The sequence below is a fragment of the Sminthopsis crassicaudata genome, chromosome 2 (genome assembly GCF_048593235.1).
Source record: "Sminthopsis crassicaudata isolate SCR6 chromosome 2, ASM4859323v1, whole genome shotgun sequence".
NCBI lineage: Eukaryota > Metazoa > Chordata > Mammalia > Dasyuromorphia > Dasyuridae > Sminthopsis > Sminthopsis crassicaudata.
The window spans coordinates 53,663,806-53,684,693 of NC_133618.1; the positions used below are offsets into that span (position 1 = coordinate 53,663,806).

Here is a 20,888-nt window from a genome sequence, read left to right on the forward strand (position 1 = left end):
CAGTTGCAATCTCTGACCTTTCTCTTCTTCCTTCTTGCTTCCCATTTATTTCATTCCCAATCCACAAGCAACAGCTGCATCAGTAAAGGCTGCTTTGCAACTCCTTCAAGTGTCACAGCTATGGAGGCTCTCTGAAAATTGACTTGCCCCTTCACTTAGGTATGGTCCTTAACAAGATGTGGCCATTATAGCTTGGTCACAATGGCCAACCATCTAAGTGGGGAATGGACAGAACAAAATGAGAAATATGAGAGTCCATTACCATTATGGTTCTGAAGCTTCCTGCCCTCATTGAAGGTCTTTCAAAGATCATTACTAAAGACTCAGCAATCATATCTGCAATGAAATAATAGATCTGATACCAAATTCTCCAAATAACATTAATGTTTTTCTAATTTGTAACATAAGGTAGTAACACAAAATTGAAGATCTCTTTAATATCTACATTTCCCTATTTCTCGGTCCTTTTTATTCTATATCCTTTGGTTTAGATGCCAGTGGGGGGAAAATATGTTATAGAATCTGAAATTCAAAATTAATTCCTAATTTATTAAAGTTCATTTCTAACCTATAATGAATTCTTTCTCTTCTTTCTTTGAAAAACATTTTAAGCCCTTGTACTTTTATTTTTCAACATTAAAAAAAAATTTCAGTTCCAATTTGTTTTTCCCTTATCTCTCCCCCATACCCATTGAGAAAGCAAACATTATAATAACCATTATATATGTGAAATCATGCAAAATATCTCCATTTTAGCCCTATTGCCAAAAAAAAAAAAAAAAAAAAAAAGGCAAAAAAAATTAAAGTGAAAAAATATGCTTCAAGGCAAGAGGTTTGGGTTTTTTGTTTGTTTGTTTGTTTGTTTTTTTTTAATAGTAATGTAGGTCAGCACAGAGGCAAGTAAACTCGTAGATAATTCTTTCTCTGGAGGTGGATAATATTTTTCATCATGAGTTCTTTGGAATTGTCTAGGATCTTTGTCTCAATCTAAGTAGCTAGCTGAGTGTCTCAATCGAAGTTGATCATTACTACAGTATTGCAGTAACTGTGTGCAATGTTCTGCTCAAGCTGCTCACTTCACTCTGCATCAGATCATTCAGGTTTTTCAGAAACTATCCATCTCATCATTTCTTAAGGTACAATAGTATTTCATCCCAATTATATACCATAATTTCTTTAGCCAATTGATGAAATCCTTGTTCTTTTTGCATTCATTATGAGCCTCAGCTCATCTTGTGTTGTGTTACCAGTCACTATTTTACATGACTGTGCTATTGATATATTCATCTTCATTTATCTTTCCCTTAATTCCATCATCTATACTTGCTTTAAATCTGAAATGATCAATTAATTATTCCCTTAGAAGACATATTGACCTTTTACATAACAACCTCTTTTCCTTCTCATTGGAATTTCTCTTATTCATATCTTCAGAATTTCAGTGTAAATTCAAAATATTCCTACCCATCAGCCCTGTGAAAATCAGAATTATAATCTTTTAAGGCTCTGTTATTAGTTGTAGTCTACTATTGTGAACAAGGCAATGTGGTCCAGTACAAAGAGTGATGAATTCCAAGTTAGAGGACCTGAGTTCAAATCTCAGTTTTGTCATATTAATTTAGTTGTGTTGTAAAATTTAAAACATCTATTTAACATTACAAGCCCTTTACTACAGTTAAAAAATGTTTGTAGAATTTGAAATCCAAAGCCATCAACTTCCTAATATATATTCTAAAGAATTATTTTTTGCCTTCAAGATAATTTTTCCTTTTAATAATTTACAAAACAAAGTTTTTAGGATAAGAGATCCAGAATCTTTCAACAAATATTCAACATTTACTAAAGACCTACTACAAAAATGGTATTTAATTTTAAACATATTTTACTGCTAAGGTATAAGCAGGTTTAGTTTAAAAAAAAGGAAGAAAGAAAATTAATAGAATGTAATATATAATTATTAAGGTCATGACCATATGGCAAAAGGTTTAGATTTTTTTTTTCTTTTTCTTTCTTTTTTCTTTGCTTTTCTTTTTTTTTAAAGTTAATGATATAGATCAGCACAGAGACAAACAAGCAGACCTGTAGACAATTAGACAGTTAGTGGTTCTGACTTCATGGCTAAAACAGTTTCTTCTGGTGCATCCGTCCCAGAAACTCTGATGTTAGTTTGATTGGGTTTTTTAGGCAAATTGCATATCTCAATTTTGCCCTCAATGTTCTGCATGTTTGCCCATCTTCCCACACCTGTTGGATCCCACAGAGGCATTCCATATTACGCACCACCTGCCTCCTGAGTTACCCTCAGTATATGGGTTCTTTAAGAGTCCTTCCTGTTTCTCAAGCTGGACAGAAAACTTAAGTCAGTGGTAATATTGAAAGGAAGTCCATCCATGGGGTGGAATCTAAGGAAAGATAAGTTTAAAAAGAGGCAATTTGAGATTAAAGAAAAATGTAGTTCAGCCTCTCAGCAAGGCCAGTCACTTAACACAGCACCCAACAGCCAAGGAAGTATAAAGATTGTTTTGAGGTAACAATCATTATTCGCCTGATTTGTTAGAAATAGCTATCTAGAGATAAAGAATTGTGACAGTCTGAACTACATAGTGAGATGAAAAGATCATTGTAATTTTGACCATGAATTTAAAAATAAACTATATGTGCTAATTTCATAAGTCATTTTCTTCTTGTATACATGGCCATTTAATATACTTCCTAATAACTTTTTCCAGTTTTTGAAAATTAAGCTAAATTTAAATTAAAATTTATATTTTTCTGGACTTTCTAAGAAACTTTGGTTTCATCCTTACATCATACCATGTTTTTAGCTTCATTCTTTTTATGTAGATTTTTATTAATTAATGACATATATATATACACAGATGTGTATATATGTGTTTGTGTGATATATACATGTGTGTATTACATATACACATGTATGTGTACATATATATGTGTTAATGACCCTTTTTCTCCTTGATCAAGGAAAATTTTGTTCACATAGACAAGAATTGGTTTTGTAACTTAGGTAAATAGCTATGACTTAAATAATAAGTGGTGAATTTCCTCTCCATTTTATGGTGATAAATAACATTTCATTTGCCCAGCTTATTTTTGCTATTGTATTTGAAGTTTTTAAAACATGTGTTTGCATTTAGGGTGTAAAAAACTACAGCGTACCTATAGATTTGGATTCTAAAGTCCTTATGGATTTGATAGTGGTGGGATCAGTGGCTGTTTCTGAAAAAGGTAGGAATTAAACATTTATTAGTGTATCAAAAAAGTTATGTTAACACTGTCATTTAAGGTGTTTGGGTTCATGTTTTCTAATATGGTTGTGATTTCAGTTGTTATTCTACAGGTATTTTTTATTGATTTTTTTTTTTTCTCATGATTAGGTCCCCAGGGACACAATCCCTTGCTAGACATGTGTCTGAATCACTACTGATCATTACCATGAACACATAGAGGCTTTTATGTCCAACTACCTCATATTATAGATGAGGAAATACTGGTGCAGAATAGACTTTGCTCTTCAAACCCTATTTAGTGAGAGAAACTAACCTGCTAGTACAGGGCTCTTCCACTCATGCATTTATTTAGTCTTCCTAATTGAAACAGTCATCGATGGGATCACCGAGGATTAAGGTGAGCCCTCAAATCATTCACCACTTTCAAATTCACCTACCTTAAAGAAAAGATCTTTCTCAAGTTACCTGGACTTGAAGCTGAATATATTTGCAATAAATCATTGGTTTTCAGGGGACTTGAACAGTGGAAAAGCCTCAGTTTTTGAGCTTTGTTTTTCTTATGATCAGTCATATCCTTAACAGCACAACATGTCCCTTACACTCCTCGCCAAACTTTCAGAAGCCTTTGGTCCTTTGCCAGGTGAACTGAACCGTGCCACCTGCAAGACGGCCTCTGGCAAGGCTGTGCTCCCTCTGCCAGGCAGCTCACCCCTCAACTCCCCCAAACAGTTAAGCTCCTGTGGTTAACGGTAGACTTTTTCCCCATACTGCTATTTCATTCCACAAGGCCATCTTGTATGCCTCAAAACCAGGCACTTTGAAAGTAATCTGTTTAAATTGGCGAATCAGTAGGTTCCACCTGAGGTCGGCATATTAACAGAGATGCACTTTTAAAATAATGTTTTGACTGTGGCTAGTAAGGCTTTTTCCTTTTATCTCTTAAAAACAGACAGACAATTACAGGGGTGGAGGGAGAGAGGGAGGACAAGAGAGACAGACAGACAGACAGACAGAGAAACAGAAAGAGAGAAAAAAAGGGGGGGGGTTGGTGGAAAGGGGAAGGGCAGTAGGAGAGAGACCTGAGAGACAGGAGATATGAGAAAGATAGAACTTTGTAAACTGAGGCCTTATATTAATCTCCCTTGGGATCAGAATTATCTGAGGTCTTTGTGATCAAGATTTCCAAAATAGCTAGTATCCCAGAATTATAGTAATTTTTAAAAATGGATCTTTTGAAATTTTTTTCAAAAATCCTTTCTTTTCATATTTGCTCTTTTTGTAAAAGTTAAATGTGATAGATTTCCTTAAGAAGCTAGAAATTCTGGGTTTGAGTCCCAGTTCCATTACTGAGCTTTAGATAAATCATTTTACTCCTTTTAACTTGTTTATAGAAAAGTACATTATTATTTGGACAGCTAGGTGGCGTCATAGTGCATAGAGTGCCCGGCCTGGAGTCAGGAAGACACCTCTTCCTGAGTTCAAAGCTGAGCTTAGACACTCACTCCTTATGTAATGCTGTGCAAATCACTTAATCCTGTTTGCCAGTTTCCTCATTTGTAAGATGACCTGGAGAAAGAAATGGCAAAGCACCCCAGGATCCCAGAAAACATATCTGAGAGGCAAAAGGCCTCAAGGGTCAAAAGATGTGGAGTAAGGATTCTGCTCTGCCTTGTATGACATTGGCAAGGTTGCCTAACTTACCAGAGCTTTACTTATTCATTTGTAAACCAAATAATATTTATATGACCTACCTCCTAAGATTGTTCCAAAGAATCACACAAGATAATTTACAGTAGTAAGTGCTTCTCAATCTAAAACATTATATAAATGTAATTATTTTAAAGTGACCATCAGTACAAGCTCAGTTTTGTAAAAAAGCTTGACTTTTTCTTTTCAAGAGATTGTTTTGTTAGAGATCTATTCAAGTATGTTTCTAAATTTCCACTTAATTATCTTAAAAGAGGATCCTTATTACCACAAGGTGAGATATTTCGTGAAATTCATTTTACTTTCTAATAGAAAATATATTTCTGATATTACGTAACAGAATCAAGTGTAAGCTACCAAGATAGAAAGATAAGACATGTATTTTTGACTATTGGAGGTCCATCTTAGATTAGCTTCCTTTGAGAATGGACTCCTTTGGAAGGAACAAGCATCATTTTGAGTTTTTGCCCTGACACAACAAAATTCAAACTATTGTTTACTTTTATCAACATTTTATAAGCTGTTCTTTGTATTATGGCTTTGTTTACTGACAGGATGGAGAATTGGGAAGGGAGAAGGTTATGCTGACATGGAATATGCAATGATGGTATCCATGGGAGCCGTCAGGGAGGAGACACCAGTAGTAACCATTGTGCATGACTGCCAGGTAATTTCTGTTGACTGAACAAAGTAACATCACTACCCTCCTTCTCTAACTTGTGTGTGTGCGTGTGTGTGTGTGTATGTGTGTGTGTGTTTATCTCTGCATCTGTTTTACTGCCCTCATATTGTGATTGTTCCATGTGTTGGTTTTAATCCGCTAAGGCTGGATTCATTTAATAATACCCCATCTAAATGTGGATTTGGGTATGCTTTCCTATAACCAATGTATTCTGTTCCTACTGATGACTCCTTCAGTAAACCAGAGATGGGCATTAGGCCTTTTCAGATCATCCACACCAGAGGTTTCAAGCTCACCAACTGTCAGCATATTTCCCATTGTGGCCAGAACCAAATTAAAATGTAATTGGAACATATTAAACAAAATAAATAAAAATACAGAACCACATAGATAATGTTAGTTTGAGATTTTCTGAGTCAATCTATGGCTAATAAGGATCCACTTCTATTAGAGTTTGCCACCCCTGATATTCCCTTTTCTCTTTCATCAGGTGATTGATATACCTGAAGACCTGATTGGTGCTCATGATCTAACTGTGGATTACATCCTCACTCCTACCAGAATAATTGTGACAGGCTGCACAAAACCCAAGCCACAGGGCATCATATGGTCCATGGTAGGTAACAACCACGAAAGTTAAGTGGGCTCAGAGTTCTGACTCTTGCTCTTGGAGCTACTCAGTGACTTTTTTTTTCTGTATTGTTCTTTTTGCTTCATAAAGTACTTTTTTCCTCAAAGCTTTACATTCAGAATTACCACCTCCCTGCCAAAAAGTGACCTTGGGTCAGAATTTGGCCAACTGTTTCTGGTTTTTCAGTGTTAGATTTACATTTCGGGACAGTATAATAATCAGTCTCAAACATATACTAGATATGTAGTTTTCACCTCTAATGTTGCTTCTGAATTCTTTGATCTCCCAGGAAAAATAAACTTTCTAAGAGATAGGGGATAAAGCAACTGTTTATACTTATTTTTAGCCCTGTTGTTGAAATATTTTAATTTATCTTTTCAGTATATAATAATGAGATCATTTGTTAATTAGTTTGCAATAGATTTTCATCCTTTATAAACCATTCTGATGCAGTCATACTTGAGGGATTTCTTGAAATTAGAGATCCTATATTTGCAAATATACAAATGACAGGAAGAGGTTCTGCTTAATTTGGAATGAAACTATAAGAAAAAATAAGCATTTTTGTCCATATTTTCCATTCTTAAGCTTGAGTTTTCCAGAGCTTTTTAGAAGCCTCAGGACATGGAAAAATAAACAGCATCCACCCCAAAATATGAATATTAAAATGGGGCATGCCAGTAGTTTTATATTTGCTTATTTCTTTTCATTGTTGACATACATAGTCCGTGTTGGGCCACACATGCCTTTTGCCACATGAACGCTAGAAGGAGAATTCTGTGAAACTAAAATATCAATTTCTTCTGTCTTAATCTTTAATATTTTTTAAGACACCAGTCATAAATGTCAATAACTCCTCAGACCCCATCAGCTATACTAATTAAAAGCTCAAGTTTGTGAAATATGGAGGTAGTCATATTTAAAAAGAAAATCAGAAATGTCTCCACATTTAGTGAATGTGAATAATCTCCTGACATCTTATTTAAGGTGGGTTTATCTCAGAATCTTGGGCCACGACTCACTTTTAAGTGGAGACAGATGAATCAGTTATAGAACTAATTCAGATTATAGAACTCTTTGTGCAGGCTAAGGACAGTTTTTAGAGTCAATTTATGAGAGCACATCTACCACGTCGAAGCTGGAGCTAGTTTCTTATTCCAAGATTACCATTTTATAAGAGTATTTATAATATTCCATATTAGGACAGTTTTCTAGTTAGGGTAGTTGTCGCTAGAAGGGCAGAGAGGCATGCATTGCCTTAGGGAAGAACTATAGTTGATGTGGATTTTGGGGGAAAACAACAATCCAAATTGTGGTCATTCAGACATGGTAGAAAAATGTGAAATCCTTGTTACATAAAAGAAAATCAAACTCAGGTCTAGGCTTTAGAAGCTGCTTGTTCTACTTGTTTGCTGAAACCTAAGCTTTCCCATTACCTTTCCAGGAAGATTGTAGTTTCTAATATTTTTTAAAAGATAATTCCATAACTTAGATATCCTCAGATCTTCTACCAAATAATGATTATCTTGTACTAAACATTGTGTTAGACCTACAATATGTCAGTCAGTAAGTCTGAATTTACTTATTTGCCTCTGTTAACTAGCCTAAGTGAGTCTGCTTTATTATCTATGAGGAATAGATAATATTCCTTAAGAATTGTGTGAATTTGATTTAAAGGTGAGTCATAACTCCCTCTCAAGCTACTTTGATCATAAATGTTGATTTATTTGTCCTATCAAGGCCCTCTTCCTCTATCTTATTGTAGCATACTTAAAATAGGACAATCTAGGTTCCACTGGTTAGGCCAGTACATATTGGTAGTGGCTATGAAGCTCAAGGAGCGTTCTGGTATGGATCCCAGTGATGCACTTTGGGGATAAGCTAACTACTAAATTAGCTAAGACTATCAATCAATTTTCTAAAACTGTCACATGATCAGTGGAGAAAATTTATGCTGACAATTTATATCAATTTATGCTAACATTCTTTTAATTTAAAATTTTTTCACTTAATAGTATTTTACTTTTTCCAATTACATATAAAGATAGTTGTCAGTATTTACTTTTGTAAAATTTTGAGTTCCAATTTTTTTCTCCCACTCTTCTTTTTCTCCCCTTCCCCAAGACAGCAAATATATACATACATATACTATATATGTATAATATCATGTTGTATTATACATTATATCATTTATGCATGTGTAAATATCCATACTAGTCACGTTGTGAAAGAAAAAACAAAAGAGAAAGACCACAGGGGTGGGGGGGAGTGAAAATAGTATGCTTTGATCTTCATAGTTCTTTCTTGGGTGCGGATGGCATTTTCTGTCCTAATTCTATAGAACATTGAATCACTGTATGGTTGAGAATAACTTAAGTCATTTACATATAACATTCTTCTGGTTCTGCTCACTTTACTCAGCAGCAGTTTGTGTAGATCTTTCCAGGCTTTTCTGAAGTCAGCCTGCTCATCATTTCTTATAGAACAGTAGTATTCTATTACATTCATTTGACATTTTCTTAATGTGCTAAAATGTCTACCTACCCATAAGCTTTACCATTTGTTCTTGAGATCAGATAATTCAGCTTTCGTCTCTGATGCCTGGAAAGTCTGGAAAGTAAGAGGTCTGTGAGCTTTTAAATCCAGTACCTAAAAGAAAAAGTAGAAAAATATCAGAGGCTAGTGTTATTTCCTTTTTCTATCTCAGAGAAAGCTACATAGAGGTACATAGAGAATTCTGCGAAATTGTTCCCACTTCGGAAAAAAATCATTGCAGCTGTCAAGTGCCTGGGAGCATTGTTGGAAATATGCTCCAGGGGCAGAGATGGTTAAGTGAGAAATTACTGTTTCAAAGTCACAGATGCTTGCCCTTCACATGTGGATCATAGAAATTAAACAGGATATTAGAGAAGTCATTTGTGTTGTTGTTATTCTTTTCAAAGAAATGTGAACAGTCTGACAGGAGAGATCCTTGGGAGACCCAGTAGTTTGTGAGTTCAGCCTAGATGAAGATCCATCAGAGGAGACTGAGTAGGAGTAATGAATAGTTAGAAGAGCTAGGAAAGAGAGGTGACCCAAGAATCTAGAGGGGAGAAAGAAGACAGAAGAAGAAGGCAATTGTCAGTGTCAGAGATTCAGGTCAAGAAGACCATTGATCTGACAGTTTCATTCTCTACAGGTTCCCTCTACATGGTAAAGTCCTATAGAGGTTATTGTTATGCATGACACAGCTAACAAGCCCAAAAACTTTGCAGTGCCCCCTGGAAAAAACTGTAATCAGCAGAAAAATCAACGGATAAAGAATATCCTTTATGATATGTAGCCAGCTAGACAACTTAGAACTTATCCTTGGGAGAATGAGTGAGGTGCAGAATTAATTAAGAGGAAGAGAAAGCAACTGGGATTGCCTCCAAGAAATTGAAAAACTCCTCTAATAACCAATAAATTTCTCATAGAAATAAAGATTCAACTTTTTCACTTCATTATCTTATTAGGCTTTTCTGAAATCAGCCTGCTTATCATGTCTTATAGAACACAGTAATATTCCATTATATTCATATACTCTAAACTTATGCAGCCATTCTCCAACTGATAGGCATCTACTCATTTTCTAATTCCTTGCCACCACAAAAAGGGCTGCCACAAACATTTTTGCACATGTGGTTCCTTTCCCCTTTTTTGTGATCTCTTTGGAATACAGACCTAGTGAGACTTCTGAATCATAAATTATACCCTGTTTGATAGCCCTTTGGGCATAGTTTCAAATTGCTCTCCAGAATTGTTGGACCATTTCATAATTCTACCAATAATACATCGGTGTCCCAGTTTTGCCAAATTCCCTCCAACATTTATCGATATCTTTTCCTATCATCCTAGCCCATTGAATAAGTGTGAAGTGGTACCTCAGAGCTTTCTTCATTTGCATTTCTCTGATGTTATAATTATTATTATTATTAAGCCATTCTATGTGTGCCCTTTCTTAAGCTCACTAGATACTTTATTACTTGGGTAACACTTCTGGCAGCACTTTTTTATGTTCTGATCAACCTGCCATTGCACAGTACTATATATATATGAAAATAATAGATGATAATATTTTATTAATAATGGAACACATTTATATAGGACATTCAGGTCTACAAAGTATGTTTTTTCATGCTGGCACTGTTGAGCTAAGTAGTGTTTTGATTTCCATTTTACAAATGGAGATATTTGAGGTTCGGTGAGGCTACATGATTTGGCCTTTATAAAAGCACACAGCTCATCAGTTCTATCTTTATGCAGTGTTGAGGTGAATCACAGATATCATTTCATGAAATATGCCTTATGTCACCTCCAAGAAGAATGAATGCAGGCTATCCAAACCTCTTTAGAATGATAAGTTAAAATGAGGATAGAAAGGGGGACAACTTTGAGTTTTGTCAGGAATACATTGGCATATAGTTCAGCCACATGGTACAGCATCCTGGGAAATGGCAGCCTCATCCAATATATTAGGTTCTAGTGTAGTTGAACATTCAAAAAAGAATTGTTTTTTAAAAAAATTCTTCAGAGTGACCACAAGATATTTATAGGTAGAGTTGCAAACCTCCATGAGTACTGCTAACAGTACCAAAACTGCATTATCAAAGACCAGTCATCCCATATGCCCACAGTGGAAAGAACTCTTAGCCACATATGGATCTTTTCAGCCACTCTCACAGACCCACCCTCAGTAGCTCCATCTTTGATTATGGAGGCCTAGAGCACATTGCCCATTCAAGAACAAACTCTGGAGAGTTTTTAACTTTGCCAAGTTGATTCATTTATCTCCCTAATTAGGGAAATTGTAGCTTTTCCCCATATTCTAGGCTTAAGGAAATAAATAATTTCATATATTTTAAAAACTTAGCATGTTCAATACCACATGACCTTCTTTGGGACTAGTGCTTCTCACCCATATGTTCACAATATGGTGAGCTTATTTACTTCATCCAAATGACTGACTCAGAAAGGAAAAGGGGATCTTTAATGTCCGAGAAGTACTTGCTTTCAAGATGAGGTTCATTTAAAGTGTAACTCTGGATTTCTTACAGGCACACTCTTTGTAAGCCTAGATGAATCTCAGCCAGAAACAACATCGAGCTGAGGGCAACAAGTTCCCTGTATTCTGCATCATGTAAATCGAAATGGATGATATAGAAAACAAGCTTTATACTGAATTCAATTAACACTTTGGGATGGCTATATTAATCACTCTGAAATATTAGGAACGTCTTTAGAGTTTATGTCACATTTTAGGGCTAGAGACGGTCCCCGTAGTGGCAGTTCTGCATGGTAGAGTGTTGATGTACTGGTTTGGAGTTAGGAGGCTCCAGACAGGAACAACCTGGATTTAGTTCTCATCTCTGATGCTTTCTATTTGTATGGATAGAGACAAGTAATTTAACCTTTCTGATCCACGGTTTTCTCACCTGTAAATGGAAATAATTTTCCTTTGCATTTCACACATTTATTGTGAGGATCAAATGAGTAAAGTGTAAAGTATTTTGTAAGCCATAATATGTTGTATTACTATAAACTTTTGCTCTTAAGTTAGCTTAATATACAGGAAAAATAAATGGTAGAAACTCTGTGAAATGGTAAGATGAAATGAGCAAGTCTCATCATCTCCAGATTTCTGACTCCATCGTGTGTGACAGGAAAGGATATGAGAGAGACACTAAGTAATTATTGTTTATTTACAATAATGCTTCGTGCCAAGTGTGCAAGTCAGAAAGCAGACCCCTGGCAACCTCTCTTCACACAGGCCCACCAGCAACTGCTTCCCATCCTGTACTTACCACAGATGTAAGACAGATCATGACAAGGAAGTGATCATTTGCTATTTTCCTTAAGAACAAATTGTTATTTGCTAAATAGCTCACTTTATATATAACATTTTACATTTTACAAAATACTTTCTCATACTCGCTCTGTGGAGTAGAGAGTGTATTATCATCCCCATTATATAGATGAAAAAAGTTGTCCTCAAAGACTGAGTCATCCAGTTACAGGGTCATACAATTTATTTCTTTTAAAAGTACTTTATTTTTCCAAATACATGCAAAAATATTTTTCAGCATTCACCTTTGCAAAACCTTGTGTCGCAAATTTTTCTGTCTTTCCTCCCAATCCACAAGACAGCAAGCAATTCGATGTAAGTTAAACATGTACAGTTCTAAACATGTTTCCATATTCATCACAGAGTCATAGGATTTAGACTGGAATATGTAAGAGATCATCTAGTCATTCCCCTCGTTCCATAGATGAAAAAGTTTAGGCCCAGGAGGGTGTCCCTTCCACATTTAAAATCAGATCCTCTGACTCTCAGTTCAATACCTTTGTCACTTCACTGGGGGTGCTTTACTCTATGTCAGAGGGAAGACATGGACTCCACCATCTAGTCCAAATCCTGAGTTCCTTAATGACTTTACTTGGTTATTACAGCTCTCAGAAATGATCCGTATTCTGCCTCCATCCACCTGGCCCACACTGTACAGCCTCTTTATGATCTTGGTGTTGGGAGATACAAAACCACCTCCTAAAGGCTTGATGTTTACCCCCCCTTATGTTATCGTTGATACTTATTATTGTATAGACCATATTGGTGACATATTAAAACTCTAAACTATATGCTAGGTTAGAGTGTAAGCTCCTCAAAGACAAGAGCTGTGTCTGTGTTGTGGTTGTTCTGTCAGTGCCTGCCACAGAGCTGGCACACAGGAGGCATCTAATAATTGCCTATGTGAGAATGAGCCATGTTCTAACAAAATTCTTCTGTTTTATAAAGTTATAGATTTTCCAAGTTGAGCAATAAGTCACTTTATTTTATTTTCTCTTCTACGGCCCCACTGAGAGAGCACCAAGGTTTCTCTGCCTGAGCCTGCTTATAAAAGGACTACAAACATCTTTTTCACCTCTGTAACAAAAATTTCCTATGCTCAGCTCACACAGAAGATAGTTATATTTCTATTGGGCTTTTTTGTTGTTTCCTAAAATTGCCATTAGCTTTACTTTATGGGACTGTTACCATCTTTGGGCATCACTGCCAAGCTGATAATAGAGTTAAGGATTTTAGAGCTAACATTTATATAGCACTTCAGTGTTTGCAAGATGTTTTACAAATGAGGAAATGAAGATACTGAGAGATGAAGGTTCACACAGATGCTAAGTATCTGACACAAAATTTGAACTTGTATTGGTGATATAGTAAGGTAGTATGTCAGGCCAGGAGTCAGGAAAACTCATCTTTGTGAGTTTAAATCTGACCCCAGACACTTATTAGCTGTGTGATTCTGGAAAAGTCATTTAACTCTATTTGTCTCAGTTTCCTCACCTGTAAAATGAGCCAGAGAAGAAAATGGCCAACCACTCCAGTATTTCTATCAAGAAAACCCCACATGGGTCATGAAGTGTCAGGTACGACCAAAACAACTGATTAACACCTTCCTGATTTTAAAGACAAGTTAATCTGATTCTCTCATTTTACAAATGAGAAAATAAACCTAGAGAAAATAGCATATCCTAAGGCACCCAGCTGTTTGTCACAGACTTAAGAACAGAGCCCAAATCTCCTCTTATCAAAGTCAATAATTATTGTTTTTAAAAAGAAAACATTTTTTAAACGATTACTAAATATATGTTTCAACAAAAAGTGATTTATCCTATGAGAAAATTATATTTACTATATAACATTTTAGAATAGAATGATTAGCTACAGAAGAACAAAATAAAAAGGTTTTCATGTTTAATTTAATAAGCAACAAGCTTTCATTTCACATGGAAAATTGACAGAGCCCAACAAATGTTCCTAATTGCCAGCCAGGAAAAAGAGAGTAAGATGGCTAAAAACTAGTCAGAAGTTTTGAGGTCCATTTGTTTTACAAAGGGAGTTTCTGTCAGCTGATCCTGAGTGACTAACTCTAAGAATTTTAATGTAGAGTCGTCATTTTTCAAATATAAAAATGGCAATCATCTGTACAGCTGCCAAGAGCCACATTATCATCAGGTAGCTTTTCTACCTCTGACTTTGATGGCAGAAATGGAAAAAGCAGCAAATACCTTAAGGACTTAGAAAACCCTAGGGGAGAAAGTATGGGTTGTTTACACCTGCAAGTGACCAAATGTACCTGAAATTAAAACTCTTAAGATAAAAGGAAATATGTTTCTGTCTCTGAAGATATATTGCATGCATAAGGATGTGGGAGTGTGGTTTTTATTTTCTAGTATTTCATACATAATTATGTAGGGTTTTTTAAAAATTTCTAATATTCTTCCAGTTGATTATGTTTTGTGTATGCGCCAGCAGAGGACAAAAATAGCTCCCTGTGATGTGAGCAAGAAGTCTGTATTTTGGTTTTTCATAACATGATCTGAAAATGCATTTCTGCTGCAAAGACCTACTGTGGCTCAGATTTCTTTGGAGCACTTGTGTTCAATTAGACAAAGACAAATAAGAGCTACAATAATTGTAGAAGTGGGAAAACTTAAAACTCAAGAGCTATGTTAGTCTCTTTAAGTGGGAGCTCTGTAGCATCCCTTCAGGGTAGAGGGAATTAGCCATACAGTGGTTCACTGCCATCCCTGGCCTTCCAGCACAGTCCACCATTTTTGGAGCCATTGCTTCTGGAGTTTGTGTGGCAGTTTTGTGAGCCCTGTTATGGGCTCAGAATTCCCAATAGAAAACAAAGCAAGATTCATATCCCACTCAGGTGTTTGTAGTTCTTTTAATCCTTACTCTCAGTACAAATTAAATATCCTTGTTTCATATTTAGTAAAAATTCTAATCATATAAATATTTGTTTTTCCTTATATATCAAAGTTATCTCTCTTCCATTCTTGACTGCTCTAACCTATTTTTATTTGTTGGAAGAAATTAATATTTGTGCTGACCTCACTTTGTCATCCTAATTTTATATTTTCTAAACTTTTTTCTTAAAAAGTTACACACTTTTACCACTGAACATTTTAAAGTAACTAGACTAAAGAAACTGGGCTTAAAAATACATGCACTTGTATACACATATGTATGAATACATGTATATACACATATACACACTTATATATATATATTTACATATTGCTAACTTAGATGATAGAAATATCACTATCTTCCATGATATGAGAATTTCTTTTTTTAGCAAAATAAATATGTATTAAGGGAGTTTGCTTAATTTGAAGAAGGCAGAGGAGTAGTGAGAGGGACAGTTTCATAAAAAGAAGGGGAAAAAATTATCACTTTTTCTTGACCCTCACTCCACATATCTTCACATAGTGTCATCTCTTGATTGGCTTATGAGGAGTGATTAAGTGCATCGAATATCCACGGGGCTGCTTAGTTTGCAAAAGCCCTGGATCCCTAGCTCCTATGGTGACTTATGGCTTTAATGGGATCAGGTAGGGCTGCCCTTTCCTGGCACTGCCTTTTGCAAAGCCTGCCAGGCACAGTGACTTAAAGTTAAGTAGGCACTCGGGAAAGATTTGTTTGTGACCACTGTTTACATAGGTAACATTCCTGAGAATGCTAGAGCTGTTTGTGAATGAATTTGTGTTTGCCAAGGAGGAAAAAGTACATCAACGAAGCACATCAAACCTCAGTTACAACTTACAAAGAAAAAACATAGCAGCCAGGGAGATTATTTACATTTAATTGAGTCTTTTCCTCTTAACATCCCATGATTCTTTCCTTTGGATTTGCCTTTTGGGATACTTTCTCCTCTGCCTACAAGAGTTATCAGAAGCAAGATTGGAGATAGGGGATATAAGGGACCAAAGAGCTAATTAGGAATTAATTCTACCTAAGTCCTACCCTTTACTAAAAAGGTGATCTGCCCTAAGATGTACCAAGACCCTTATACCCTGGAGAAATGACCTCACATTCTCAATTGAGGTTGCTGGCTGTCCTATACATAATGTTCCATATAAGCCTGGCCTGGAAACTTGGCATTTCTTCCTAAGCTTTTCCAGGAACTTCCAGGACAGCCCAGAGGCCTTAATTGTGGTTCATACCTTGTCTTCATGTGGAGCGACAGCTGATCTATGTGATGTGGCTTTGGGAAGTCTAGTCATTCTTTGCATTTTTTTTTCTCCTTCTGGATCCAGATTTTTCAGTTACTAGAATAAGGCCCCAAACCCAGTAGCCTAAAATGAGCTTGTATTTACCAGTTGCAGCACAAAGAGTCCTCGCTCCTATTTGAGGAGAACAAATGTGGACTTAGAGTCCAGACTCTCCAGGACCACTCCATCATTCTAAGCTCTAAATCTCGGCTATCCTCTTGGAGTCATGGCTCCCTCAGCCCTCCACATCCACATCCATCTTGCTGAGAGTCCTCTCAATTCTACCTTTGCCTAGGCTCACTTGCCAGTCATGACATCACCTCTCTTCAAGAATGAAGGACAAATAACAACTGCTGTTCTGTTTAATAAACAAAAGCCTTAAATCAGACTCCTCTCCTCAGACCCGGTTTGTATAGTACATATTGTGCAGACTCAGCATGTTTGAATACTATAAATGTCCTGAGATGTAGTAGGAAAACTACTTGTTTTAGAATGCAAAACCCGAGTTTGAGATCCAACTCAGTTGCTTAATAGGACATAGGGAAATTGAATTCTTTAATTTCTAAGAGCCTCTGTTTCTTCATCTGTAAAATAGGCACACCACTCGACCTGACCAACTAATGAGTTTATCATATGGACTAAGTGAGACTCTGTATAGAAATCCTTTTTAGTCAGCAAGTGCCATAGAGATGTTCAATTGTTTAATAAACACATGTTAAGCCAAAACAAACCAGTAACTTAAATGGAATTAGACCTTAGCATACATGTCATGGTAAGTTATTTAAAAAAACGTACCCCTTCCACCAAAGATGATTATATCACACTTATGAATGAAGGGATTTTCCTAGCTGCAAGAGATGAATATAATAACCTCCACGTAACTGCCAATGATTTTTGGACCATTTAAAAACCACATATATGTTCACTAAGATTTATGTTTTTTAAATTCACATTTGAATGTATCCATTTTACTAGAACCCATAACCCTGCATTACAAAGCATGAGATTCCACATTGTGAGAGTCTAACTCCAAAAAGTCTCTAGCTTCTGTGTCGTTGCCCCAGAATATGTATGATGCTGTATTTAAAGCATTTTACTGATGAGAATGAGTAACAACATAAATTAGTATATGCACAGATCTCTCTGGCTCCCAGTTATCCCCAGAATGATTATCCATAGAGATGTTTTTCTTTGGGTTGTTTGATTTACACTGTCCATTCCTCAACAGAATTGTGAGGCCGATGGAGTTTGCTACATATAATTAGACACCCCCGACCCCCAATCAAAATTCCCCTCACCTTAATTTTCCTCTTACTGTTAAAGGTGCCACCATCTAGAAGCCTGGCTCTAAACCTACTATATCATCCTTCATTCCTCACTCTCGCCCTCCCAACCATTTCTCTCTCACTCCCAACCATTTCTCTCTCACATAGCTCTCCCTTTCCTCTGGCACTGCCTCTACTTCACCTTCATCGCTCTACATCTAAAGAACTTTCCTATTGGAACAGTCCTAAACTTGGCCCTCCCTGCCTCAAGTCTCTCCCCAATGCATTCCAAATTGGACCTCCTAAAGGGCAGTTCTGACCATGTCAATAAACTCCAGCAGCTCCCCCTTACCTCCAGGGTCTAACATAAAATCCTCTGTTTGACTTTTAAATTCCTTCATCACCTGGTCACTTTGTTACTTTTCCAGGCTTCTTATAGTTTTCTTCCCTCTACACATTCCCTCTACAGGGATACTGGCCCTCCTGCTATTCCCCCAACAAGACATTCTGTCTCCCAGCTTTCTCCATTTTCAATGAACAGTCATTGAATAATTGGAATAATGTCTCTGCCTTCCAGTTTCCCAGTTTCCTTCAGGTTTCAGCTAAAATCCTACCTTCTTCAGGAAGTCTTTCCCAGTCTTTCTTAATGCTAATGCCTTCCCCCTAAAGATATTTCCAGTTTCTCCTGTATATGTCTTGTTTGTAGCTATTTGTTATCTTATTGTCTCCCTCCAGTAGACCAAGCTCCTTCAGATTAGGGACTGTACTTTCTTTGTATTCCCAGGATTTAGCACAGTACACATAGTAGATGTTTAATAATTCCTGTCACAATGAGCCTAAATGCAGCCTAATATTGTGAAAAAAAAAGAAAAACAGGATTCAATGAAACTTCCAATTATTTATTTATTACAAACATTAGTTACCATTTAAACTGAAGCTCTGGCAAATAGATAATCTACACAGGGATAAGAAATGAATAAAGCATGCAAGTATGTTTCTGGAAAGTTCCTTAAATATAAGGATAGCATGTTATCCAAAATGTTAATATTATCTAAACCAATAGCCTAAACAGGTATCAAAGGTATTCCTTTTGCAAAACCTCATTAATTATTTTCTTTTTAAAATATTGCTGTGGAAACAAAAGAGAGAAAAAATAAAATATTGCTGTGATCTGGAATATCCAGAGTGGATGTCCTCTGCCCTCCTTTGTACACTTATCAAGGATTTGAATACATTAGGTACTCTCCAAGTGATCTGTTGATTGACTGATTGTTAAGTCTTGATGAACTCAGAACTAGCTGAATTACAAATTTAGAAGAATTCATATTTAACTACATGGCCAGAGGGACTGAGGCTCAACCCCACTCCACTCTGATGCTTTTCTCCCTCTACTGCACTATCTTTTAGTTGCCACAGAATTTTGCTGTAGCTCATTTTGCCTAGTGACTCAAGAACTCAATTTTCTTATTTGTAAAACAGAGGAGATTGAACCTTAGGGTTCAGTTCTAAACCTTGTGATTCTTTTGGGGTTAACCAGGAAAAACTGAAACTGTTTTACATTTTTCAGATCAGTGAGGAGATGATGGAAAGAATCCTGATCTTAAAGAATCTTCGTTTCCGTGAGAAGCAAGCAGGGAAAGATGTCACCTTACAGAAGATGCACCCGGCACATTTGAAAAACATCCAGACGCAAGCACCCCTTCAGAATGCTGGACAGGTTGCCTTTGACAGACCTGCAGATGTGACCCATTCTGCCCACTGCAACGATGAGCATGGGACTTCAAAAGTAGAGCCCTCCAGTGTCACCACTGTCTATGTCGGTAATATTCCCAAGGATGCTAGAGTGAGTGATCTGAAGAGAACTCTTCGGGAATACGGTGCAGAGCCTTTGAGGCTGAATTGGCAAGGGGCGCAGGGCCGGGCTTTCCTTGATTACAAGGACCTGGCTACTGCAGAAGACGTCATCTCTTCTTTGAAAGATTTAAACTTTAGTGGGAATACTCTATGGGTTAAATTAGCTAAGAAGCAAAAGTGATCAGATAGTGGTGAAGGGAAAAGCATGTCTTTTCTCATTGTAAAGATTTGGGTTGACATTTAAATATTTTCCCTTGTTTGAAGAACAGTGGCATTGGAGGATGACATGTCTGAATCCCAAGTAAGGCCAGAGTACTCTGTAAATCACTTTCTATTCTTACAGAGATTATATTGCTACTTGGTACTTCATACTTACATTTCTCAAGCCAAGTTTAGGATGTCGTAGGGTGTCAATAGGACTTCAGTGCCTACCATTTTTCTGATGACTGGAAAATAAAGTATAAAAATCACTGTCTGATTGGAATTTGTCCATTATAAGATAGTGAAAAATATTCTTCACTCAAGAAGAAAATTCACCTTAAATATCAAAAGAGAATCAAGGGATTAGAGGAGGCAGGGATGAGGAAACATTAAAGAGTGTTAAAGAGCAGATTTTGGAAATTGTCTTCTAAGGGGAATAGCAACCTTGCAACAATCCTAGAAAAACTAAGAGTGAATTGAGAGGATGAATGAACTGTGCACCAGCAAAGCTAAATTGGATCTTGACTTTAAGGTATCTGTATCAAAATGTATACCCATCCTTTACAAGAATCATCTTTACCTCACGGTTTTCCTCTGCAGACATGATGCCAGCCAGAAAACCAAGTCGATATGTTCAATTGAATATGAACATTGAGTCTTTATAGGGACATAATTTCTTTGAATAATGGATTTTGAAAAAATAATAACAACAACAAAACCCTTCATATACACATGCTTGCTTAATACCTCATATTTTCTTTCCAATTCCCTGTTCCTGAAAAACAAGCTGGATTTTGGCTGAACTGCACTTTCTAAACAGAAGCACTTTTGCAATTGATCCTGGGCAGAAAGTCAAAATAAGCATCTAAAGGGACATTTTATTATTATTTTTAAAATGTATATGAGTTGGAAATGTTTTTTCAGCCAGAGGGTATTGCTAAGTGTATTTTAAGTAGATTATTATGCTTCCAGAGGGTCAGGCCTTTTATATAACATTGAAAAAACATTCTCAAACCTATCAAGTTTTCCCTAAGGAAGGAAAAAAAAAAAACTTCTTAAAAAGTATTTTGTCTCCATTTTTATAATGAAAATAAAGAAGTTACTTTGGAAAGAAAATTTATCTTCAAATTATTTCCCTCATCAAATATTGAGTTCTTTTCCCAGTTTTCATTTTGAAAATCTCTATTGAAAGGCCAAGTTCTGATGTCCTTTTAAAGGTAGAT

General features: G+C 36.2%; 1 protein-coding gene across 8 annotated transcripts in view; it reads left to right on the plus strand.

The window, feature by feature from the left end:
* The window catches only part of MTHFSD (methenyltetrahydrofolate synthetase domain containing), a 41,932-nt gene extending 21,997 nt beyond the window's left edge, over positions 1–19,935 (plus strand). For all 8 annotated transcript variants that reach the window (XM_074286281.1, XM_074286280.1, XM_074286285.1 and 5 more), the window contains 4 exons: positions 3,156–3,246; positions 5,510–5,622; positions 6,128–6,253; positions 19,178–19,935. In XM_074286281.1, the coding sequence (XP_074142382.1) occupies positions 3,156–3,246; positions 5,510–5,622; positions 6,128–6,253; positions 19,178–19,645 (798 nt within the window). In that variant the 3' untranslated portion in view covers positions 19,646–19,935. The remainder of the gene's footprint in view (positions 1–3,155; positions 3,247–5,509; positions 5,623–6,127; positions 6,254–19,177) is intronic.
* Positions 19,936–20,888: the final 953 nt, after the last annotated feature.